We start from the raw sequence: 23,229 nt of genomic DNA on the forward strand, positions 1-23,229 counted from the left end.
TAAAGAGCAATTCAAGTGCATTTTCTAAGTCTTGAAAAAGCACCATCTCCTAAAGTACTTACTTGATTCAGATGATCTTGATGTCTAAATTCATATTAAAATCAGTGTTATTTTTATGAATTGGTGTCTGATTCCTTTGAGTGTCTCACTTACACTGACTGTGTATGCAATAAATGCATAACACTGTCCTCTGATAAACTTAAATTGCTCGCCCACATTACCACCAAAGAGTTTGGGATTATTACTTTAACTCATGTAAACCAGTAAGGGTAGCCTGAACTCTCTGCACAGTGTACCTAATTTTGGTGTGCTATATAGAGCCAACGTCCTACAAGGTGGATCTACATCATCTCAAAACCTAATCTAGTGTAATAACTTTTTTGTAATTGGTCTGTTGCTCCAGTAAATATATCACTATATAGAATAGTGAGTCTATTATCAGATGGACGATGCAACAAGTTCAAAAACCCTCTGATATGTGAGTTTATTCGATTAGCTAAACTTAATTTCAAGGTTGTTTGGTAGCCAGATAGAGAGGCCTTTCTATATTTCCTCATTCCTCTACCCCCCACCAAGTGCTTTGATATAAAACTTGTATATTTCTCTTTCAGGCCACGGGATTGATAGCAGGCCAGCTATGGCAATCTTCGAGCTGCTGGATTACATAGTGAATGAGGTTAGTGCGCGAGATTTCTTTGACTGGGTTCCTGTGCTCCATTTCACTTTCACATGTATACACAAGTAAAGTAAATTGTGCAAAACGAACACTTGTTCTCATGGTTCACAGGCAAAATCATATGTTATTTGATGTATATAGGACCTATGGAAGCAGCTATTTCTCAGTAGAGCCTCTTGAATTTAGATTAGGAATTGTTGCTGCTTAGTGATCTTTGTATGGACGCCGAGTGGTCAGTTGAGAAATTGAGTTTAATTTTACAAACCTCCACTAAGTATTCCTTTCAGAGTCTAAGGGAAAAATGTCTGCTTCTCTCCACAGCCCCCGCCAAAACTACCTAGTGGTGTGTTCACACATGACTTCCAGGATTTTGTACATAAATGGTAAGTGTTAAATCTTCTGAAGTTGTGATAGTGATCAGTGGAGCACCATTGAAGTGAATTGACAGGCAATGTCCTGTTTCAGCTAGAGTTTTTTTTAGCTCATGGGATCTTTGGGCTGTATCTAAATCGTGGATGATAGGGCTTCACAGAGAACTCCCAATTAATGCAAGTGTCTAAGGCTGATGAGACCGAATAAAGTGCTGTAAAATAGATGTCCAGTGGTGGACCACCCATTGTGGCACACATTTTTGTTAGTATGTTTTTTAGCATCCAGATAAAGACACGTTCACTGTATGTGTTCAGACACTAATAAGATCTATACAGTAAGGGGCCTGGCATTTCGCAGGAAGAGACCCTGTTTTTCGCTTGACCTTGTGTTAGCCGTGATATCGCTATGCAATTGTTAGCCTCATAAATTCACAAAAAAGGCATTCTTCTACCAACAGGAGTCCACTGATATTACAAACATTCAAGCCAAACACGTTGGCATGTCAATGCTTGTTTAATTATTGGTTTTCTCTGTTGTATGTTACCCAGGTTTTCGTAGGCAAAATGTAGAGATTACAAGCGATTCTCATTATTCTTTATATTTGTGCTGTTACAACGGTTGCTTTTTTCGTCTTTGTGTTAATTTTCTTTTTTTAAATGTAGCAGAATTGTTGGCAAAAAAATAGTGAGTCATAGGGGGCCAAAGCCATGCCAGATAAATAAAATATCCACACGGAATAAGTGTGAATACCATGCATCTAAATTGAAGTAATTTACTTGGTGATTATTTTATAAGTCTGGCAATGTTTGGGAGAGAGTGAACTAAACACTGACACCCTATTTTTATAGCACTAGTTCCAGCTGTTGCTTTGGTACTGTTGAGGTTTGCCAGAGTTTCACCTTAAGACATCCTCACTCACTCCACTGTAATCTGGGTCAAGGGTGCTAATGTCCATGCATGTTGAATTTAGAATAGAGCATGGTCCTCTTACTGCGTGCTCTGGAGAGAAGGTTGTTGCCCCAATTTGGCTATTCCTTAGTGAGTTGATTAGTGCAGCCCCAGTGTATTCTTTTTTAAATCTAATCCTCTTCCATAAGGTTAAATCCAAGATCAGTGTGCTTCCTTATTTAATTGTACACCCCAACAGTTTCTGCTTTTTGTAAATTTATGAATTTAATAAAACTTGTTAAATGCTATTTGTTCTTGATTTTTCAGCCTAATTAAGAATCCAGCAGAGCGGGCGGATTTGAAGCTACTTATGGTAAGGGCTCCAGCAGAATGGCTTGCCATTAGGCCTTTCCTCTTCAGACTGCTTTTTCAGTCTGTTCATTCAATTGATGGTGTTGAGCCGAAAGGTTGGGAAGGAAAGTGTAGCAGAATGTGCATATTTCGAACCTACTAACAAAAGGCCAACATCCTCAAAGAATAGATGAAAGCAGCCAAAAGTCAAGCTAAAATCATTTGACCTTTTTAAACCCCAAATCAGTGACCTCTCTGAAGCTGACCAAAGCCTTGAAGGGTACAGTGCAAATCTGGCATATTGCTTACGGTAAAAAAAATCTGTAATTCCAGAATGTTTTTTGGGTTCTCTTGAAGTGACCCCATGCCAAGCTAATGGAATTCCCGAAATGCTGTTAGAGACTTGGATAAGCTTTAATCCGTTCACCCCGATACACTGACCAATGTAATCTCCTCAACCAAGTCAATATGCGGTCCTCTGGACCCCATAACACTCAAGTCTTGCGAAATTAGACCGCCCCTTCTCTTCTCCCTCTTTGTATATGGATCATAAATGCATCTCTCAAACAGGGCCTTGTTGCCATCTCATTTTAAAAGAAAAAGCTGATCTAAACATCAATGAATCCACTTACCTACCACCAGATTGCCTTTTGTTGCAAAAATCTTAGAAAAATGTGTGGTCAAAGTACTGAGCTAGTACACCATTGAAAACCGACTGCTAAACTACTTCCTACTTTGCTTCTGGTCTGGCAGTAGCACTGAAATGACCATGTTAAACCTCATTGATGCCACCTATCGCATGCTGAACAAGGATTAGCCTTCTTGCTTAACCTCTCTGCAGCTATTCATACGGTGGCTCATGGCATACTGCTTAATATCCACGCTAGAGGCTTTGCTATTGGTGAAATAGTGCTACAGTGGTTCAAATCCTGTCTCGATGAGTGCCGTCTCTAACTAATAACCCTTTTTGGTGGTTCTAGGGCTCAAGACTTTGATCCACGTTTTATTTCATCCAGTACTTAGAAGCACTTTGGGACTTCCTAAGCTTTTTTGTTTCGGCAAATGGGGCTCAATGCAAATTAAATGCGAGCTTTATTAATTTTTTCCCCACAAAGGCAGCCTGTTTTGTTGGGTCTCAAGCCTTGTTTGCAGCGATGGCCTAGTGGAGTGGAATGATGAGAGGGCTCTAGCTATTATTGATGGTACTGTGTGACCCGGAGCCCAGGGTTGCGAGTTGCTAACCTCACTTAAATTATCATTGTTTTACAGTCCTTCCTTGTTTGTATTAAAAACCAGTGCAACCCTTTTTGTGCTGGTGTTGCCTTGGGCCTCAGAGCAATGGTCCAAGGGAGGAGGAAATTTAAATCTGAGTAGACCACTTTGTTTCTGCCTCCGAGTTGCTGGTGGGGGAGGGAGAGGATGTACCCCCTTCTCTGCCCTCTTCACCCAGGGCTGTTGAGATGGCAAAGTCTGTAGCTATCATTAGTGTAGCAGGTGCAATGGCACAGTTATGACTGGTTTTACATGGGGCACATATTCCTTGCTGGCATTACGGTTGAGGGCACCCTTGCTACAAATAGGGGAGCAACATGTGGGAGCTCATTTTTCGGTTTAGATGGAGATAAGCACATGCGTTGTCGGCAAAAACTTTTGCAAGAAAAAAAACCTTAAAACTGGCTTAGTCTGCCAATTACTTGCCTTGCTTAGCTTAGATTCTCACTCTCCTTGCTTCATATTGGTTAGTGCCTCCTGCTTCCTCCTGGGGCTTCAAATGTTTGTGCTGTGGAGCATGGACCAAGTACAGCTTCCTGTCTGCGGCCAGTGCCCTTTCACTGACCGTGAATTCCTGTAGATAATTTACTTTTTTATTTTTTCATGCATTCTAAGAATGCATGTCTGCAATCGGTCCCACCTACTCCCCTGCTGTCTACCATTTTGCTTGCTCACTCATTCTCCTTCCTCCTAACATCCGTACTCTAACCTTTCCTCTCATATTGCTTGCCCTCTGACATCCTCACTGTTACTCCAGTATTGGAACTTTCATAGATTCCCATTGCTTGTATCATTCCCCGTCGTTGAGATGGGAGTCCCCGGTAAATAAAACAAAAATACAATAGAAATAGGCACAAAAAAAAGAAGGCGGCCTAGGCCTCATCTCCTTTTGTAGCATATCCACCTCTTTTTGTATCGGAGACCAAATAAAATGAACAGCCAATCAGAACAGCCTCACCCCATAGAACCTTCCTGAGAGAGCCTCCGATTTTGTACTGCTTTTAAGTGTGCAAGGGAGTCTCCACTGAGCTCTGCTCAGTTTTTCTTCAATTTTTCTTCAAATTCAACTACTTTTGCACTTCAACTCTTCACTTCAAATTCAACATGTCAGACAAGGAGAAGAAGGCTTTGTTCAAAGCTTGTACCACCTGCTCCCAAAAGAGACTTTTTGTGGAGGACAAACATAAAGACTGCATTTATTGTTTGTATCCTGTCCATAAAGCTACTGACTGCAATATCTGTCCGACCTTCTCCACCAAGACCTTGCGGGACCGTGAGGGATGTCTACTCCGCTTCAAAAACTTAAGTCACAGAAAGATCTTGTTTCCAGAGATAGTGATGACGCTGCATCTGCTATTTCATCGAGGAGATCACAAAAAAGGGGTAGGTCTTCACCTTCTACTTCTTCAGAACCCCCTTCAAAAGCCTTAAAAAAGACCTCTGATAAGTCTGACAGGGGTAGTCTCATCGAATCTCCTCACCGTGGTGTAAAGGAGAGGGAAGGACTTGCTTCTGAAGTAGCACCTGCGAAGAAAATACTATCAAGTTTTGCTGCGCTGCCGTCGGGTATTTTACTACTGATGTTTCCAAATAAACAATTCTGCTGACCCGTGTACAAAAGGCAGCTCTCACAGGGGGGTCCTGTAGACACTGCCCGCAGTCTGGCAAGAAGGGGGTGAAAAAAAATAACAAAGCCTCGTTAACAAGTGAATGGTCTTTTTAAGGACTTGTGAAGTACTTGGGTGCGGCTTGTAAGCTTTATCTCATGCAGCAAGAAACTCCATCTGATTTGAAGGGCAATCTTTTGAAGATGTCGTGTCGCCTTTAGGAGTAAGGGGTGCATAGGAGTAAGGGGTGCATAGTCAAGCAGGAAGAAGAACCTGTGAATCGGACAAGAGTTTTTTGTACTTTTTGCTTCCGTTACTTTTACAATTTGCACGTATTGCAGTAGTACTTGTATCCATCAGTTAGCGTTTGCTATTATAATTTTACAGCAACACACCCCACGTTGCCTACACCAATGTAGTTCACAGTCTACGTTCCCTTCTCCATGAATTATTAACATGCACCCTCATAAGTTTAAACTTTACTGAGAGGGGCACTTTTTTTTTGCTTCTAAGCTCTTTATTACAGATGCTGTTAAAATTCGACAAAGACTGCATTGATGCAATTTTGCATTCACATTTGCCCCAACGTTTAGACTACCGTTTTTGCACTGTTATTTCACGGTCCAATTTTGCGCTTGTCGGGCTTTGCAAATGTTAGATTTAAAGGATTTAAAGTTGCACCTATGCACTCTGAGCCTTCCTCCATCTTGCACTTTAACCTTATAACCTCCTTGGTGCAGTTAGCAGGTTAAAGTACCGTATGCATACACAGCACTCTAACGTGACTTGATAGGTGCCATGTCAGTCCGTGCACACACACTGACTGCATTTAGTCAAAATATTTCCGTTTCCATTGACTCTAGAGTGCTGCAATTTTGGCTCAACAAGGAAAGAAATGACGTGGGTATTCCAACTCATTAGACAGTTGTCATTAGATATTATTTCTGAGTGACTGCTGCAGCGTTGATACCACTCGGAATGTATGCTCCCGCTGTGGTTTGCCTCATTATATTGCTCTTCTGCTCACTAATTAATTCACGCTTTGCGGTGAGATAGTCAAGTGCTTCTGGTGCAGGCTGGCCTCTGCGTATATTCACCAAGGGGCAGATTTACAAGCCCCTTGCACCACTTTTGCGTCACTTTTAACATGGGAAAAGTGATGCAAAAATGGCGCAAGGGGCTTGTAAATATGCCCCCAAGTGTTTAATTACTTGCTTGCTGTGGTCACGTAGCCTTCTATTTGAGATGACTAGAGGTAAGCCTCTAGAAGTGTCAGTGTGGCTGTGTTGCTTACTATGTAGTCCATTTCTAACCTTCATGTTTTGGTACGTAAGGAATTTGTGTCGCAGTGAGATTAAGGCATTTGTGTAGGATCACACAGTTGTCAAGTGGGGAAGCCAGGAGGTAGAAATTCGATCATTCCCATAGCCAACTATTTGCGGAGGAACTCAACCATTTATGGTTTCAATTTTAATATGGAAGCCTGTGTTTCTGTTATACAATATTGATATGTTTTTGATATTTTGTTTTATTTTGCTGGAAACCTAATCGGTTTATGCTTGACCCCTTGTTACCTCCGTAAGCATTAGTGTAAAATAATTTCAAATAAAGGCAGCTGTTGCATGGCTGCATCCTCCAAGCCTCGAATTCAGCGATCAAAATAATATCCTTTTCGCAATTTTTATAATTCCTTTAAAGTGTCTGTGCTCGTGAGTTGCAAGCTTATGACATAACCATATTTTGCCAATGCTTGTTGTTAGAAGCCCCCGGGGGTACCAAACACCAAAGGCTCTACAGTTATGCTTCCACCTCGCGCTCCCTTCTCCACCCTACTCTTCCTGCCCTTTTTTTTTAACCTATTTTGTATTTGTTTTCTGGTACACTATAGCCTATATTGTACTAGAAAACGAATAAAATTGTCAATTTAAATAAATGCGGAAAAATACTAGCTGTAGCGTCTTTTGCTTGTGGCAAAAATAAATGTGGATAAATACAGAAAAAATGCCCCAAAAATAAATATGGATAAATACAGACGGAAATGGCAAAAAAATAAATACCATAAAACCGGGAGCCCTAATTATGACGACGGTCCCCTCGACGGTGGCCCTCTCCCCGTCGACTGTTCAAACCTAGTCGTCGGCAGCTCCATTGACGACCTCATCGAGGATACAAAATGTGGCCATTTCTATACGGAGACATCGCATTACTCCAGAAATGACTTCTCCCAGGAAAGTGACACCCCTGCCTCCTGCTCTCCTGTTGGAAGAGGAGTTTTCTGAGGACGATGACGGTCCTTATGGTGATGCAAATAGCTCATCTCAGCTGCATGTTAAATATCTAGACTGACGAGTATTTCATGGAGCAGCAACATTATGAGCCACAATTGAGGTCTCCGGAGCAATATCAACAGGAGATGGTCTGTATGCCATCTGCCCTCTGACGAGTATTTCATGGAGCAGCAACATTATGAGCCACAATTGAGGTCTCGGGAGCAATATCAATAGGAGATGGTCTGTATGCCATCTGCCCTCATTACGGACTTGCAGTTCATGCTTTCGGATTACAGAAAGATTTCCTACACAGTCACCTGTCCAAGAAACCATGCAAGTGCCTTCAACTCCACTTGCTCTTCCGGTTACACCTCACCTTCCTCCTCAAGTTTCATTGCCGGAGTTACCGGAACCACAGCAGAATGTGGTTACTGTCCAGGACGATACATCCGATAATGACCAAGGGACACCGACGATCCCGGACCCTGACAGGGAATGGGATGATAACATCATTCCCGATCCCGTCTCTCCCGTTCCAGAACCGGCGGATTTCCCTCCTGCTGATGTTGGGGGGGCTTTCATAATCTAATGGAGAGAGATTCTAAGCTTTTCGATCTGCCCATTCCATCTGTGTAGTTGGAATGTTTTTTTATGACTTTAAAGAACCATACAGGAAGTCAGTACGCTCTATCCCCATCGTGGGTCACGTCTGGGATGAGGGGCTAAAGGTTATGAAGTCGCCGGCCACAGTCATACCTGTGCTTCCTCGTCTGGAAAAAAAGTACAAGGCTCCCGAAGATAACCCTGCTTGTCTTGTCAGCCAGCCGAAACCAGATTCGGTGATTTCTCAAGCAGCCCAGAGAAAGTCTACAAATCCGGTGGCCCCTCTTATCACACCACCTGATAAAGAGGGAAGGCGGTTGGATAATGCTGGGAAGAGGTTCTCTTCCATGTCGAGCCTCCTGGTTAGAGCAGCCAATGCCTTGGCAATTCTTGGAAGGTATGATCGCCAGATGTGGTGTGATCTGTCTCCTTATCTAGACCAGCTGCCGGAAGAAGCTAAAGCTGACGCTAAAAAGATCCTCCAGGAGGGAGAGAGAACATCTTCAGAAGTAATTGATTGCGCAATGGATATTCCCACCACAGCCTTCCGTTCCCTAGCAGGGGCAGCAGTTCTTCGACGCCAAGGCTGGCTTTGTGCCACTTGGTTCCGGCCGGAAGTCCAAAGCAAGATCCTGGACCTTCCCTTTGACGGCGAGGCGCTCTCTGGGAAGCACATTGATGATGCACTGCAAGATATGAAGAAAGACACGGAAACTGCAAGGTCCCTTTCCGTGGAGCGAGAGGGAGAGGATTTTCCTCATACAGAGGCGGTTATCAGCAGCAGCGCTATTCCTCTTACTCACAGCCTTCTCAATCATACCAGCTGCAATATTCTCAACGACCTGGCCAGTCTTCTTTTCTCTCGATCTTCATCTAGAGGATGACCAGGGCGCCAGGGGAGGGATTCCTCTTAGCGCCAGTAGCAGCTTCCTGGCTCTTTCTACTGTTCCCTTGTCCCCTGTAACACCAGTGGGGGGCAGGATATCCCATCAGATCGATGGGTTCTCAATATTGTTTTGTCAGGCCATACTCTGGAGTTTCAAAATCAACCACCATCCAAAGCCCCTTGCGCCACCGAATCCAAGCATCTACACCTTCTATGTCTAGAAGCACACCAACTACTTCTCAAGGGAGCGATAGAACCGGTCTCTCTATCCCAATGGGGAAAAGGATTCTGTTCCCGTTTTTTTTCTTGTTCAAAAGACCGTAGAAAAATGGCGCCCAATTTTAGACCTGAGGGAGCTAAACGCCGATCTCATAAAACTCTTTTCGGATGGTCTCCTTACAGGATATTTTACGGCTCCTCAATCCAGGAGATTCCATGGCCACCCTGGACCTAGAGGACGCATACTTTCATGTCCCCATCCACCCTGGCAACAGGAAGTTTTTACACTTTACAGTAGCCAAGAGCCACTTTCAATTCAAGGTCCTGCCTTTCGGACTTTCGGAGTGGCTTTTAGGTGTTGTGCGGAGTGGCTTTTAGGTGTTGTGCGGAGTGGCTTTTAGGTGTGGCGCGGAGTGGCTTTTAGGTGCGTCATGGCTTTTTGGAGTGACTTGGCCGGGGCATCTTTGCAGGGTGGAGAAGAGGCCACAGTGGTGACCCAAACAAGCCCAAGCCATGACTAAAGACCAGCACCAGGATCATCACATCCCACCCCCCCCCCCCCCCCCCCCCTCAACTTGCAGGAAGTAGCCTGAGGAACTTACCACGCTATGGAGGATCATCGAGGACCCCCCCCCCTGGTCACTGCAGGACCGCATGTGAAGAGTTCGAAGACACATGACCGTAACCCTTCTGGGCCAACCATAGGTAGATGTGCAGCTCCATTGCCCTCTGTTATCCTTCTGGTGCTGGTAACACTGATTTACCGGCCAAATGGCCCCGCAGAAACTTGCCTGCCAGATGGCACATAAATACAGGAACACCTTTGACTTTGATAAAGAGTTAGAACTCTGGAATTCAGACTGCTAGTGGGGTTTAACTTGAATGTGGCTGTGGAATAACCACTAGCTAGAGGAGAGAAGGGCTCCAGGACCAGCCTATTCAACACTAGAGCCCTGACCTCGGGGGACCGTGTGTTTGTGAATGTCTTATTTTACTATGTGTTCGTAATATACTAATTTTTTCATAAAAGCAAGTATTTGACTAGACCATCATTTATCGCTACTAATGTACTACTAAGCATGTGTTCACCCCTGTGACTACCCCCCCCCCTTGCCACTCCCAAGTATCCTTGGACTGCTAGACCCACTCTAGCTCAGAGTCTAGTGCCGTAGGCGTTTCATAGCCCAGTTGTTCATGATCCATAGTAGGTTGGGCCCCTGGACATCTGTATTAAAATGCCTCAAACCCCACTGTTGGGGCCATTACCTTCTACTTGCCTCATGGCCATCTGAACTGGGTTCTGTTTGGCATGGTGTGGTGTGACATGGTGTGGAGGGGTGTGGCTCGGCATTGCGGTGTGGCGTTGTGTGGTATTGAAGGTTGGTATAAGTACCTACTATATTGTCCTATAGTGCTTCAAAGCCTTGTCAGGGCTACTAAGTGCTATGTAAATGCACTTATAATACCGTATGTTGCAATGTAAATATCTGATGTGAGGAAGAAGCAAGGAAGGTTGGAAGGAGAATTCAATTCTAAATGCAACTATGTTGCACCACAGTATGTTACCAGTTATTGATCTATATATTGTATTGTAATTGCATTTATATAGCGCTTACTACCCCTGACGAGACGTCGAAGCGATCTTTGGGAGAGTAGTACGCTACTCTGGAACCTATAAAGGATTAGTGTTGAATTAGTGTAGTCCAATATGAAAGTAATTTGAGTGGTGGATAGGTTAGTCATTTATTTGGATGCGGAGGGATAGAGGAGGGAAAACGGTTTGCAAACATTTGATGTGGGGAAGAAGCAACACAGACGGTAAGAATTAAGATAATACCTGGATCACAGCACTGAGTGGATGTACATCAAACATAATCAATCCGTATTTGCTAGATACTCCGAAAGAACAGTTAGCTGCATCGGCAATAGCTGGCCAATTAGGAGGCAAGTTAAGAGTGGCAATAAAGCCGACCAATGGGAAGCAATGGACGGACTCCAAGCCTTTTTATAGTTAACAACATCCTTTGCAAGTGTGTGTGCTGTCAGCAGGCAAGACCTAACAACTGCTACCAACAAGTTATTCTTTCTGAGATATAAAAGAAGAGAAATTGGAAAGTCTGAATTTTGTCACAATCTCAGTTTTTAACGCTGCCAGGCAATGTGGGCTTTTGAGTTCCATGTGGGGGCGCTGGTGCTGTATAATCCCCTCTGTCTTTCACTCATGCTCTTTGAACTTCGCGTTCGGTGGTGGATGGCGGCGGAGGTGAAGTGGGGTTCGCTCCACCACTGGGTACCCTGCTCCATTAACATGAGGTTTTAGCATGGGTTTCTTATTAGCTGGCATTGGTGCCGCTGACCCCCTCTTTGCTTGTTTGTGGAGGAAGTGCCATTTTGAATTAAATATCTCTTCCTTGAGAAGTTTGCCCCTTATTTGGAAGCCGCTATTCACATTCACAGCCTCTAGAGGGCAGTGTTAAATCACTGATGCCTTCGGCAGGAAATGCTTGCGCTACCGATTTTGATGTGATACTAAATAGTATCGCTTCTGACGGCGATCCCTGTCAGGATACACGGTTCAGTCACGTTGCCAAACTTAAGAGCAAACGAAGCTCTACAAAACCAATTTGAGGTTAACAAATGTTAGAAATGGGATTTCTGGTTGGCTAAGGCTTGTGCCAAGATCAGGCAGAAACCACCACTCTAGTCGGGGCAAGGGAGTTGCACGCCGAAGATAACCCCTGCTCACCCCCTTGGTAGGTTGCCACGAGCAGTCAGGCCTATCCCGGAGGCAATGTGTAAAGCGTTTGCGCAACAAACACACACAGCAGCAACATACTAGGCACACTACAAAAGGAACTCCACACAAGGTTATATATAAAAATAGCCTTTGTATTATCATAAACACATTAGAATAGTAATCACAAAATATACACTGTGCCAACTGGCACTAGGCAATATTTACAGGGGATTATATACACCGGACAGGGCCAATTGGGCCACTGTCAGAACAATCATTTAGTAAAGATAGTAAATGTAGAACATACAATAAATGCAGAACACAACCAGTAATTACTGGCAACACTATACTCCGCATTATCTCCTGCAACATAAACCATATTATGCACAGTATCACATTAGGTGCAAAATACATTATATGCCAACCTCATAAGCCTAAATATATTAGACCATAACCTCCTAAGCATAACTCACATTAGGGGCATAACCTCACAAGCATAAACCACAATACGCAAAACATCATAACCTAAACCACAGTAGAGGCATAAAACACAGTACATGAATCACGTTTACTGTGCACCACATAAATCACATTAGGGCCTGGCGCCCTATCAAACTAACAGTCCCCTCTGGCCAACTGGCCTTCTCAGAGGGCTCAAATGCCCTATGTCCAAAATGTCAGAGCGGCTGCCAATGCAGCAGAATTTGCATGTGCGCAATTGCGCTGGGGCACAGGAGTGTACCTCACTCATCTCATACAATGCCCCCCAAGGCCTAAACGTAACAGCTGACGCTAATTGCAGTGCAGCTGTGAATCAGAACGTGGGCCTGGGCACTCACTATGCCCTCTGAACGAATATGCCCAAAACGCTGCAGCTGCCCACTGTCCGGTGGGGCAGCTGTGTATGGATTAGTCCTGGCACCGTGCCACCTCAGCCCCTCTCTGGGACTCTCTAAACAAATTGCCCCCATCGGTGCAGCTGCCCTCTAGCAAGCGGGGCAGCAGTAATATGGCCAAACTGGGGAGAGCACGGGCCTCTCTGGGCCCTCAAACAACAATATTTCCCCTCGTTGGAGCGGCCCGCAACAGCGGGTCCGCTCAGCAAATGGGTACTGTCACCGTGCCTCGATCGCCACCGCCCACTTATAGCCCTCACTCACCGGCTCTTGGGGGGGGGGGGGGGGAGAGTCTCCTCTGGACTCCTCTCGACGCAGCGACCCGCGGGGCTCCGTCCTCGCCACGGGAGCCCCTCTGACCATCGGCAGCACTTCTCCTCCCTTCCGGCGGACTTCTAGACGGGGGAAACTCTGCTCTCCTCTTCGTCTCCTCACTTCACCCAGGATTTCTCCCTTCGGACTTCCGGGGCTCTCCCAGGCTTACGGGAGCCCCGCGCACAACCAGGCAGTGGGGCCGGACTTCCGGGTCGCGCTTGGCAGCGGCCCGGCGATCTCTCTTGCCAGCTTCCTTCTCTTTCAGCCGCAATGTGGGGTAGGCTCCCGCTTCCATTTCAGGCACTAAAGCGGGGTGGGCACCCGCTTATTTAAAATAACACAGATGCGGGGTGGGCACCTGCAATAATTACGCATAAGCGGGGTGGGCTCCCACAACAAAATAAAAAGCGAAAACGGGGTGGGCAACCGCAATCGGCATCACGGGGCAATCCCTACGCCGGGGATTCCCTCCTTCACGGGCAGCTCAGTGCTGCGGAGCCCTAGTGCTCCTTCGCTTGGGGATTTTTAGAATATAGCGCTCCCAGGTGCTAGGAGTCTTAAGTCCCTGGAAAATAAAAAGAACAGTGGGCGCAGGGTTTCCCAAAATGTCCTTCAAGGTCAAGGGGGCAATGCAGGGCCCAGGGAGGCAAGCCCTCATGGCGGTTCCTCCTGGGCCCCAGCAGCAGCACGCCCTAGCAGTTTCAGGAATGGCACAGAACAGGGGGTCACAGCCCCTATATTACACCATCTTTGTCTGCAGTACAGGGCATGGGGAACCAGATGCAACTGGTTCAGGGGGGAATAGGAGCACTTTGTTTTCTATGCTCCTCTTCCCCTTCGTCAGGTGGGGGCTAGGTGATCAGACACACCACGGTGGGCGGAGCCAGCATTGTCCAGGCTGGGCACAGTCCTATTTAGAGTCAGGGGATTACCCCTCCTACTACTTCCAGCACAGATGTCCCATTCAGCCTAGTGCTGACTCACCCTGCCCCTCCTGGAGCCACACACACCTCCCAGCCCCTGTCACTCACAAGCCAGACATGCAATTCACATCAGGCAGGCACACATAGCACACAGAAATGTCAGCTTCTAAAAGTGGCATTTCTCAACCAGTCATAATTCTGCGCACACCATTGCGTAGCATTCTCACAATTTCATGCATACTAAACTCGACCACGCTGCTCCTCCCATTCCAGGAATTACGTATGGCAGGGCAGGCAAACTTTACCAAATGTACACACAGAGCCCCCGCACTTTACACTGGACCACAGTGCTAAAGTGCCCAGAGGCCTAAAACCACTGTGTCAAAGAAAAGGCAAAAAGTTTTAGGGGCGAACCTGCCAAAAAGGGCCAAGTCCAACAACAAGGTTTTCCACTTCCCCTGATTTTACTCCATAGTCACTTCTAAGGTGATAATGTACTTGGTGAACCTCCTGCCAGATCTCATATCATTGATGGCACCGGTCTGTCCACCGGAGCCCAGTCCAGGTGACTGGTGCTTAGCGCCGGCCTGGCTACTAGGACAGGCCAGTCCGCTCTCTTGCAGGATTGACAGTGTCTTCTTGTAATTTCTTGATAACTGGCTCAATCTGACACCTGCAGTACATACCCAGAGGTCAAAGAGGCCAACTGCAGTAGGTTGCAGAGCCATCTTTACATCCAGTGATGCCAAACGTTGGATAGATCACAGCCGGACTCCCACTGCGCATTCACAGCTCCGCACATCTAAAAGACCTTGTTCGCAAACCAGCGCTCCTCAAACATGCGTACAAAGCCCTATGCAACCTAGGTCCCAATTACCCGAACAGTCTGCACCAAATTCCACACCATGTCATAAACCTGCACTCGGCCAGCCTCCTACTCGCCCACATCCCTCGCATCCGAACAACCAGAGCCAGCTGGTGTTTTTTCTCATGCCTGGCTCCCAAAGCCTAGAACCACCTCCCCCTGCACATCCGAGCCTCCAACTCGGGTCTGGAATTTTTTTTAAAAAACTGACTATTCCAGTCGGTCCCGAGCCGGGCCGCTTCATCCTCCTTTACGTGCCAGAATACGCTTGAAACTCAACCTGAACTTGGCAAAATTGATGCATAAACCATTTGAGCCTACGGTGTAATGCAACAGAAATCCCTTTTATGAAAGATTGCCTTCCTTTTGACCACACCCTAAGTCATGCTCTAGACCAGAGTATTCCAAAGTCTGTCCTGGCAGGCCGGATACATGCTAGATTTTTAAGATAACTACATTTATCTAAATTAGGATGTGCTAATAATTTGGCAAGTGTCTGGCCTTACAGGCCAGATTTTGGAGGACCCAGCTTTGGACCGCTGTAAACTCTAGGCTCTCTGGAACACTGCTTCCTTCTACGTTGGGACTATCTACTCTGGAGGGCTCGATCATATTTCACTTCTAAAATTAGGACCTGTGTATTTAAATTATAGTTTGCCCTCTGTTTTTTTTTTTTACGTCCACATGATAGCTCAGCTTGCCCTTTTACTTGATAGAAGCAGGACTTAGAGATTCGGATTTTATAACCTTTTGGAAGCTGTCTAGCTGGCCGAGCAACTGCTTACGCTACTGTTGCCAGATGGATCGGCGCTCGCATCTCCCATGTTTACTGGGCATGTGCTGTAATTTCACACAGGTGAATCTGTAATGTATTCACGCTACTAATGAAAAGTTATGCAAGCGTAACTCTCGTTTTGTAGCTTGGTTCTTTTACATTGTAACATGAGACCCTCCCAACTCCTCCTGGATGTAGAGAGTAGCAAAAAAATAACTAGGTAGTCTAGACTTTGGTCCCAGTTTTACAGTGTCAGGCACAGTATAATTTGAAGCCAACTTCTGCATCGTAGAGACACGTGAACCTCTTGTTGATTCGTAATGAGTTGGTCGAGACATGCCAGTGGTTGGAGCCCACAATATAAAATTTGTGTAATACAATGTACCATTTAAAGCCAACCCTATGATGGTATTTCTTTGCACCGCATGGAAATCAGTAGTAGAAAAGCTGCAAAACTGTGCTATTGGGATGGCTGTAGAGACTTTAAAGAAGGAAGTCTTTTTTGATTTCATTGAATGCTTTGACCGTGCCTGGTTGCTTTGAAGTTGTGTGATTTTGACTAGATGCAAAGCAGTTGCTGTTGGTTTCATCCTGTAGAAGAGTGGTAGGAGTCCGGTGTCCTTCGGCTGCTTAAGAGTAATCAAAGTTGTAACCATACAGCTCATTATGTCAGTCAAATGTTAATAAATTCTATCATGACCTGTTTCCCTTCCAGACTCATACCTTCATCAAGCGGTCTGAGATAGAAGAGGTGGACTTCGCAGGCTGGCTGTGTAAGACGCTCGGCATCAACCACCCCAGCACCCCAACCCGTACTGCTGTGTGAAAAAGGGAAAAGTCTGCCGGTGTACATCCGTCCATCCATCCGTCAGTCTGGCTGCCTGCACTGTTCCCTGTCAAAAGAACCCTCTTGCCCCTTTCTCCTCTGGTCCTCTGTGGCACATGTGGATTGGGTCAAGGAAGAGGAGCGGAGGAAGAAGCAGACAGACATTGGCTTGCTGTTCATTTTAATAATACACGCGTCTCAGTTTGGCTGAGTCCTGGACACTTGGGATGGGGTTGGGAGAAGGAAATGCGTGCGGCGCTGTTGCTGCTTGGCCTCATTCAGCCGTGTCCTACATGTGGCACTGAAATAACCCCCTGGCGGACATCACACACTGTATCTTCTAGTCTCTGCTTGATTATGTGCTGCTGCTATCTGCAAATGAGGATGTTACGCGACAGCTGGTACAGAGTCAGGGAGCTAAATTTCAATTCAACAGTTATTGGGAGCCCCAGCAGGTTGGTGGTAACAGTTGTAAAATGCAGGCTTGTAAATTGGCTGATGTATCCTGTTCTTTGGTACAGGTCCCAACTGTGACTGAGTGCTTTAAGCCCCAAAATATTTATGCTGTGAAATGATAGATATTTTAGAATTTCCATTTTCGAGCTGATGGGAGGAGTAGAGCAGATCTGTAGAACTTATAAACCAATTTTCTGGAATTCACTGAAATGAAATCTTTGCATTAACTGCAGTTCTTTAGTTCAAGAAGTTGGGCTGCTGCTGAACTCTTCTCACCAGCAGCCCTAGAGCTTCAGTTGGATTGGATAAGAGGCTGGTCTCAGTTTTATCTTCACCTCCCCATCCCAAGAGTGGGAATGGTGTCCAAATCTCACATTCTACCTGATGGATAATCCCAGCATCCTCTCTTGCAATAAGCTGGATTTCAGTCTGGCCTCTAAGTGCTTCTGATATGATCTTTGTTCAGCAGGTCTTCGCTGTCTCAACTGCCAGAGTCCTTGGGCCTCGAGGAAGAAAGTGTGGACCCTTCCTATTGACTTGTCTCTGATATTACAGTCCCCTGAAGTTTTGTGGCGTGGAGGGAAACTATACCAGACTTTAATTTCTCTAGGTTCTCGACATGAGGAAGAGCAGTTGCGCAGTAAATTGCAGTAAGTTCTCTGCCTCAAACATAGTTCTGGGAAAAAATCGATCTGAATTGTTTCTAGTTTCAGCTAGCCAGTAGTAACCAATAGAGTAATCGCCAAATATGGCTTCAGGTGACAAATATATTGGATGTAGAGGGTTGATTTTAAGCTGGCTGCCTTTGCACACTTTTGGATAAGATGTTGCGCTTGCAAGGAACACTACCATGGTTTGTCCATGCCTGCATGTGAAGAGGGGCTACCCTCCAAGCCCATTTACAAGACCAATTTTCAGCTATCAAAGTACAGATGCACATCCCTTTTCCAGCAAGTAGCACGACAACAATTCGGCTCCACCTTCCTATGCACTTGTGAACTTTCTCTAGCTGCTTCAGCCTCCCTTTCCAGCATGGCTGCTAGAAATATTCAGCACATCCATCAAAAACCTATTTATTTGCATATAATCTTATCTGAGGACATGTTTTTTAAATATATATATATATATAAATATATATATAATATGAATAATGCTGCCACTGTAGCGGTCACTGTTTTTGTTTGTGATGATGGAACCTGTGGGTTAAGATAATAGAAACATTTGGCAATACAGAGCAGGGAGTTATGGGTTTCTTTTACTTTAAATGTGTGTGCTGGGTTTGTGTGCCTGATCTCGGTCCACATTTAAACCTTGAGTCACACATCTCCCTTCTAGGGCACAGGGATATTCGCAGGAGTGGTGGGGAGGATAAAACTGCTTTGCTGGGTTGAGCCGCTGCCCTTCACCACACTGTACAACAGTTCTGGCCAAGCCCCACTGAGCCTCTTCTATTGGGCAGACCAAATGTAATTGTTTTCCTGTAGGAGGGGCTTCCCTCTTGGGTGCATTTCATGCTGAGTGTGGTGAAATGCTGCTGGGTGTTTAAAGAAAAAAAAATAAAGTATGGAAACCTTATTTCCATTGTGTTGTCTTTTTCTTGCCCTAGGCCGGTCATCAGTCATGGTCCATTATTCAGCAGCAGACCTGTTATGAGGTGTTTTTAAAGCTTTCTGTATTGAGATGTTTTTCTGATTTTTTCCTTCTACTTGCAGTTTCATTATCTGTTGAATATCCCTAGGTGCCAGGCTGGACTCTGAAGCATTTCCATAACTCTACTGCACTGAAGGGGAGGATGGCCCCACCTCGGCAAGGGAAGCGATGCCATGGTGACGTAACTGGAGCCTTTTAGCGCCCATCCCGGTGCACTGACTTCAGTTCCCTTTTTTCTGCTTCCTTACACGCGGATCCACAGCGCTTCTCCATCAAGATCAATAGCTTTTTTTCCACACACGCTTTCAACTAAAATTTTCAGTGCAGTGGGAGGGAAAAAGTCACCACCTAAAAAGTCAGGCTTTAAACCCCATCAAGCCTGCAAGGGCAAATATCTTTCTCTGAGGACTCCCTGTGGTGCTTGGGATCGGGCATATGACAAATGTAGCCTCATATATGCCAAAGCCATCCAAGAATGCAAAGCCCAACTCTTCATGACTAGTGTCCTTGCCGAGCATCTGGGGTCGAGGCTGTTTTGAGTTCAAGATTAAGATCTCTCCTTCGAACAAGTACCTCAAGGAAAAGAAGGCAGCACAATGACTACTCCCCTCTAATGGTAGTAGAGTTCTCAGCTTAGATGAATGTAGAGTCCTCCCTGGCGCAGGATCTTGCAGACATGGCTTGGCTCATGGAACCTGCTCTGGAGGTGCCTCCCACTTTGGTGCCACGTTGTCAGTTACCAGCCCTTTGACACCTCTTCCATTCACAGCTTCAGCTCTTGTGTCTTTATAACCAGAATTCCCATTGTGGTGGCCAATGGCGCTCTGTTCCTTAATGCTATGGTTGCTCTTTTCAGGTGGCCTTGGGTCCCCTCTGGTGTGCCTCCGGGCCCCTTGGGTTCTTTCGGGGCTTTGTACATATTTGGTCTAGTAAGCCGCCCCTCTGCACCATACGACCTCAGGGCTCCTGCACTAGGGATCCCTAGCACTGGCCAGTTTCATGCTGATTCCAAGCTTTACTCTGACACTGATGCCTGCTCCAGTGCTGCTTCTGACTAAGTCTCTGGCACCAGCACCAGATTCAGTGACAGCCCCTCCACAAGATATCTCAAAGAAAATGGCAATTCTTCATAGGTCTAGAAAGGAGGATCAATGGCTGATCGAGGATACCTAGCACGGGCAAATCTTCTCAACCGAAGTCTGTGCCATGCCTGCATCACGGGCAGACTGTGCAAGAACAGTTTGTGTATGCAGACCCCCATCTCAGACACTACCTGTGGTCTGGATATGTGGCTACAAAATGAAGAATGCCCCCCACAACCAGCCTCCCTCTCCACTCCCCTACAAAAGTGTTGTTTCATGCAGTGATTAGGATGTCAGCGGAAGTCTAGGAGCTTCCTTTTCCAACTATGGAGATCAAGACTGGCATTTTGATTGAGGTGTTGAGGTGCTTAAAGATGCACCTTATTCATCAGGGCTCTTACACCTGATGTGCTTGAATAAAGCATAATCGATTTCAACAGGTAACAAGCTGATCCAGGCCAGTACTAGGAGAGCCAGCATTTCTTTCCTCTCAACCCTCACCAGAAAGCCTAGTGGTACAGGTGTCCTCCTATGGTAAACGGAATCCAGGAGAATTCCCTATGGCCCCTGCTGACAGGGATTCCAAAAGGTGGAGGCGATAAGAAAAAGTATTCTCAGAGTAGCTTAGCACTGAAGTCTAAAATTGAGGAACATGCATTCCCTGTGTGCCCCAGATCACCTCAGACCATTTATCTGATGTTGTTTTGTAGGGTCAGGATACCTTATTCCAGATTATTTGGGTGGTCCTGTATACAGCAGATTCTGTTGCCAGTTGTGGGGTCTTCTGTCACTGTAGGAAGGTATGACTGACAACGCTCAACTACATTTTCTTGGGGGGGGGGGTTGCATGTTAGTCTCATGAACAAGCCATGTGGTGGGCTCACCTGTTGGGAGACAAGGCACTGTACCGTTGAGAGTTAAGGTGGGTAGGGCTAATAAATGATCAATTGGGCTCCATTCTCTGGCCCAGGACTCTAAGCAGTTCCAGACGTTTCAGGGAGCTTCCATGGGCTTTATCTTTTTGTAGCAGTTGGCCCCCTTACTGGTCCAACAGCCCAAACAGCTGCTACACTATGCCTAGCAGCCCTCCAGCTCTGCCTCTTCTTTTCCTTCGCAGCATTACCTAGAACGCCATTTTTTCTCACCACTAAAGGAAAATGTCCGACCAGCTGGAGAGTGGGTATCCTCCTTTCCTTTCTACAGACCTAGAACACCCTATTAAACCAATGGACCTTACCGATTTAGGGAAGAGGATATATACTCAGCCCTTTCAAAAGGCTTGTCCCCCCCCCAGCCCCTTCAGTCAGAGAAACATCTTTGGATTCTGCTGCTGGAGGTCGCAGCTCTGCTTCAGAGGAGGTGTGGAGTTGGTGTCAGAGAAGGAACTTTGGCTCTTAGTGCTTCCTGGTTCCCAAGATGTAATGTAATGTAACTTCAACTTATATAGCTCAAAACTGTCACCCTACGGGTATCCTGGCACTGGGACTTACCCTGTTAGTGTGCATAAAAATAACCTGTTTGCAGATGAGTAACTCGTATTACTATTCCCTTGGAAAAAGCTATGTCTTTATGCTTTTCCTGAATGGAAGCAGGGACTTGATTTGTCTAATATTCAAGGGAACATTGTTCCAGAGTCGTGCAGCTGCTACACCAAAAGCTCTGCCACCCTTCCTAGTCTTCTGTGGAAATGTGGATTTTCCTGATCAGTTATGTCCCCTATCTTGGACCCCAACGGTTCTATATGCATGTTACAAATACATGTATGTTCCCTCCAGTTCCAGTTTCTAAGAACGCAAATATATGTGTGTCTACCGTCGACATGTTCTCTGTCAGATCCGCCATCAATGGGCTGGATATTCGATTCCTAAGTATGAAAGGCCACCGACTTTATATGGCTAAGTTACTCCATTTTTACAGTTCAGGCAAGTAGGCCCGATTCTGTCCTCAAAGCCTTTCCCTGCTCTCTGTCTCTGACAGCTTCAGCTTGAGCTCGCATCTGTATCCATGAACTTTGTCCTACTCCCTGTGCAGCTAACGGTGCCTGCCTCGGCCAGTTTTCGCCTGCCTGCCAAGAAGCTGTATTTCACCTTCGAATTATCTATTTTTCTCTCCAGCCGATGCATTCCTGTCTAGTGATTTAGGTAAACATTTCCTTTAGCTCACAAGCAAAGGACTCAGCCTTTCCGTCCTCCTGCAAGTGATTCATAGCCCTGTTGCCATGGAAAGTTTTCTGCCTCTCGCATCTCATATAGACACTTAGGCGTTTGTGCACGCACACAGTCAGTATAGACTAGATTTTGTCCGAGAGTCCTTCCTTGTGGATAACATAGTTCTCTAAACATAGGATGTTAGATATGATTTGGGATTAGGTTGACTTGACCCCCCAGACTTCTCGTCTCCACATGTAGAGCTAAATGTCAAGTCCCCTTCACCCCCTAGTTGCACGTCACTCACACGTCATACTGCTGCGCGCGCATCTATGCCAAGTATTGTCTTATAGATCCACCTATGTCTGATAATCCTAACCAATCATGTTTCTTTTATTCCTTATTACGCCTAGTTTCGATTACGTACCTGTTATGTTACTTTTCTTATCAAATGTTACGCCTTCTACATTCGTTTCATTGTAATGTACTTATTATAAAAATGCATGTCTATCAATAAAGTATTGTACTTCACTTCCTGAACCTTCGTGGTGACGGAACCTGAAGGCCGCGACTCGAGTCGGCCATTTTTGATGGAATAAAACCCATTTAGAAAACCTCTTATACCACGGATTCTGCCTCTTGTTATTTTGAGCTATTTTACTTTATTTTAAGATTCCGTATGAAATTCAGTCCGGTAAAGAAGATTTTATTTACCACATAATGGCGCCCGAACAGGGACACTTTCTCATCTCACGCGCCGGCGGTGCGTTGCAGGCCCGGTCTCCTGCCACAGCTGGACGGACCATAAACGCGTACCAGCAGGATTTCCTGTAAGCTCCCTCCGGTCAAGCGGGGGCGACTGAGGCTGCGATCAACCCAGACGAGGCGGTGAGAAGTGCGAAGTATCCCGACCAGAGCCTAGCTGAGAGAGCAAGATCCGAGGTATACAGAGGCCCACCAGATATTTCGAAATCCCGATGTCCAGAGGGTCCGCTGTCCGCAGTCATCGAGTCCTGTCCATTCTCTGAGGCCTTCCGTTTCAAGGAGCTACTCGGTGAGTACCATCACCGGGGAGGCGTGTTGACGCGCACATAGGTTGTGCCGGTCAAGACGGATTTGGGTACACAAATCCGGTCTGCACTGTTTAGCAGTGTATATGTACTGTTTAGCAGTATATCAAGTATTCCGAAGTATGCAGTTATTGTCAAGAATTCAGCGTGGTGATTAGTTAGGCAGACTGTCATCATTGTCGGTCATTGTTAAATGTTTAATGTTTAATGTTTTCAGAAAAGTCTTGCATATCGTGGTATGAATGATTGTTCATTGTACACTGTTCATTATTGGGGTTTTTTTCGTATTAAGTAAGTTCAAGAGTAAGTATCAGATCAGTTGTCAATATGCCGCTTTTCTCGA

General features: G+C 45.7%; 1 protein-coding gene across 1 annotated transcript in view; it reads left to right on the top strand.

Moving 5' to 3' along the window:
- MAP2K2 (mitogen-activated protein kinase kinase 2) overlaps window positions 1-16,857 on the top strand; it is a 47,542-nt gene extending 30,685 nt beyond the window's left edge. Inside the window, exons 8-11 of the mRNA XM_085639529.1 lie at window positions 612-676; window positions 998-1,059; window positions 2,264-2,309; window positions 16,371-16,857. Coding sequence (XP_085495655.1) covers window positions 612-676; window positions 998-1,059; window positions 2,264-2,309; window positions 16,371-16,481 — 284 coding nt within the window. The 3' untranslated portion in view covers window positions 16,482-16,857. The remainder of the gene's footprint in view (window positions 1-611; window positions 677-997; window positions 1,060-2,263; window positions 2,310-16,370) is intronic.
- The last annotated feature ends 6,372 nt before the right edge of the window (window positions 16,858-23,229 follow it).

This window comes from Triturus cristatus, chromosome 12 (assembly GCF_964204655.1).
Source record: "Triturus cristatus chromosome 12, aTriCri1.1, whole genome shotgun sequence".
NCBI classification, from domain to species: Eukaryota; Metazoa; Chordata; class Amphibia; order Caudata; family Salamandridae; genus Triturus; species Triturus cristatus.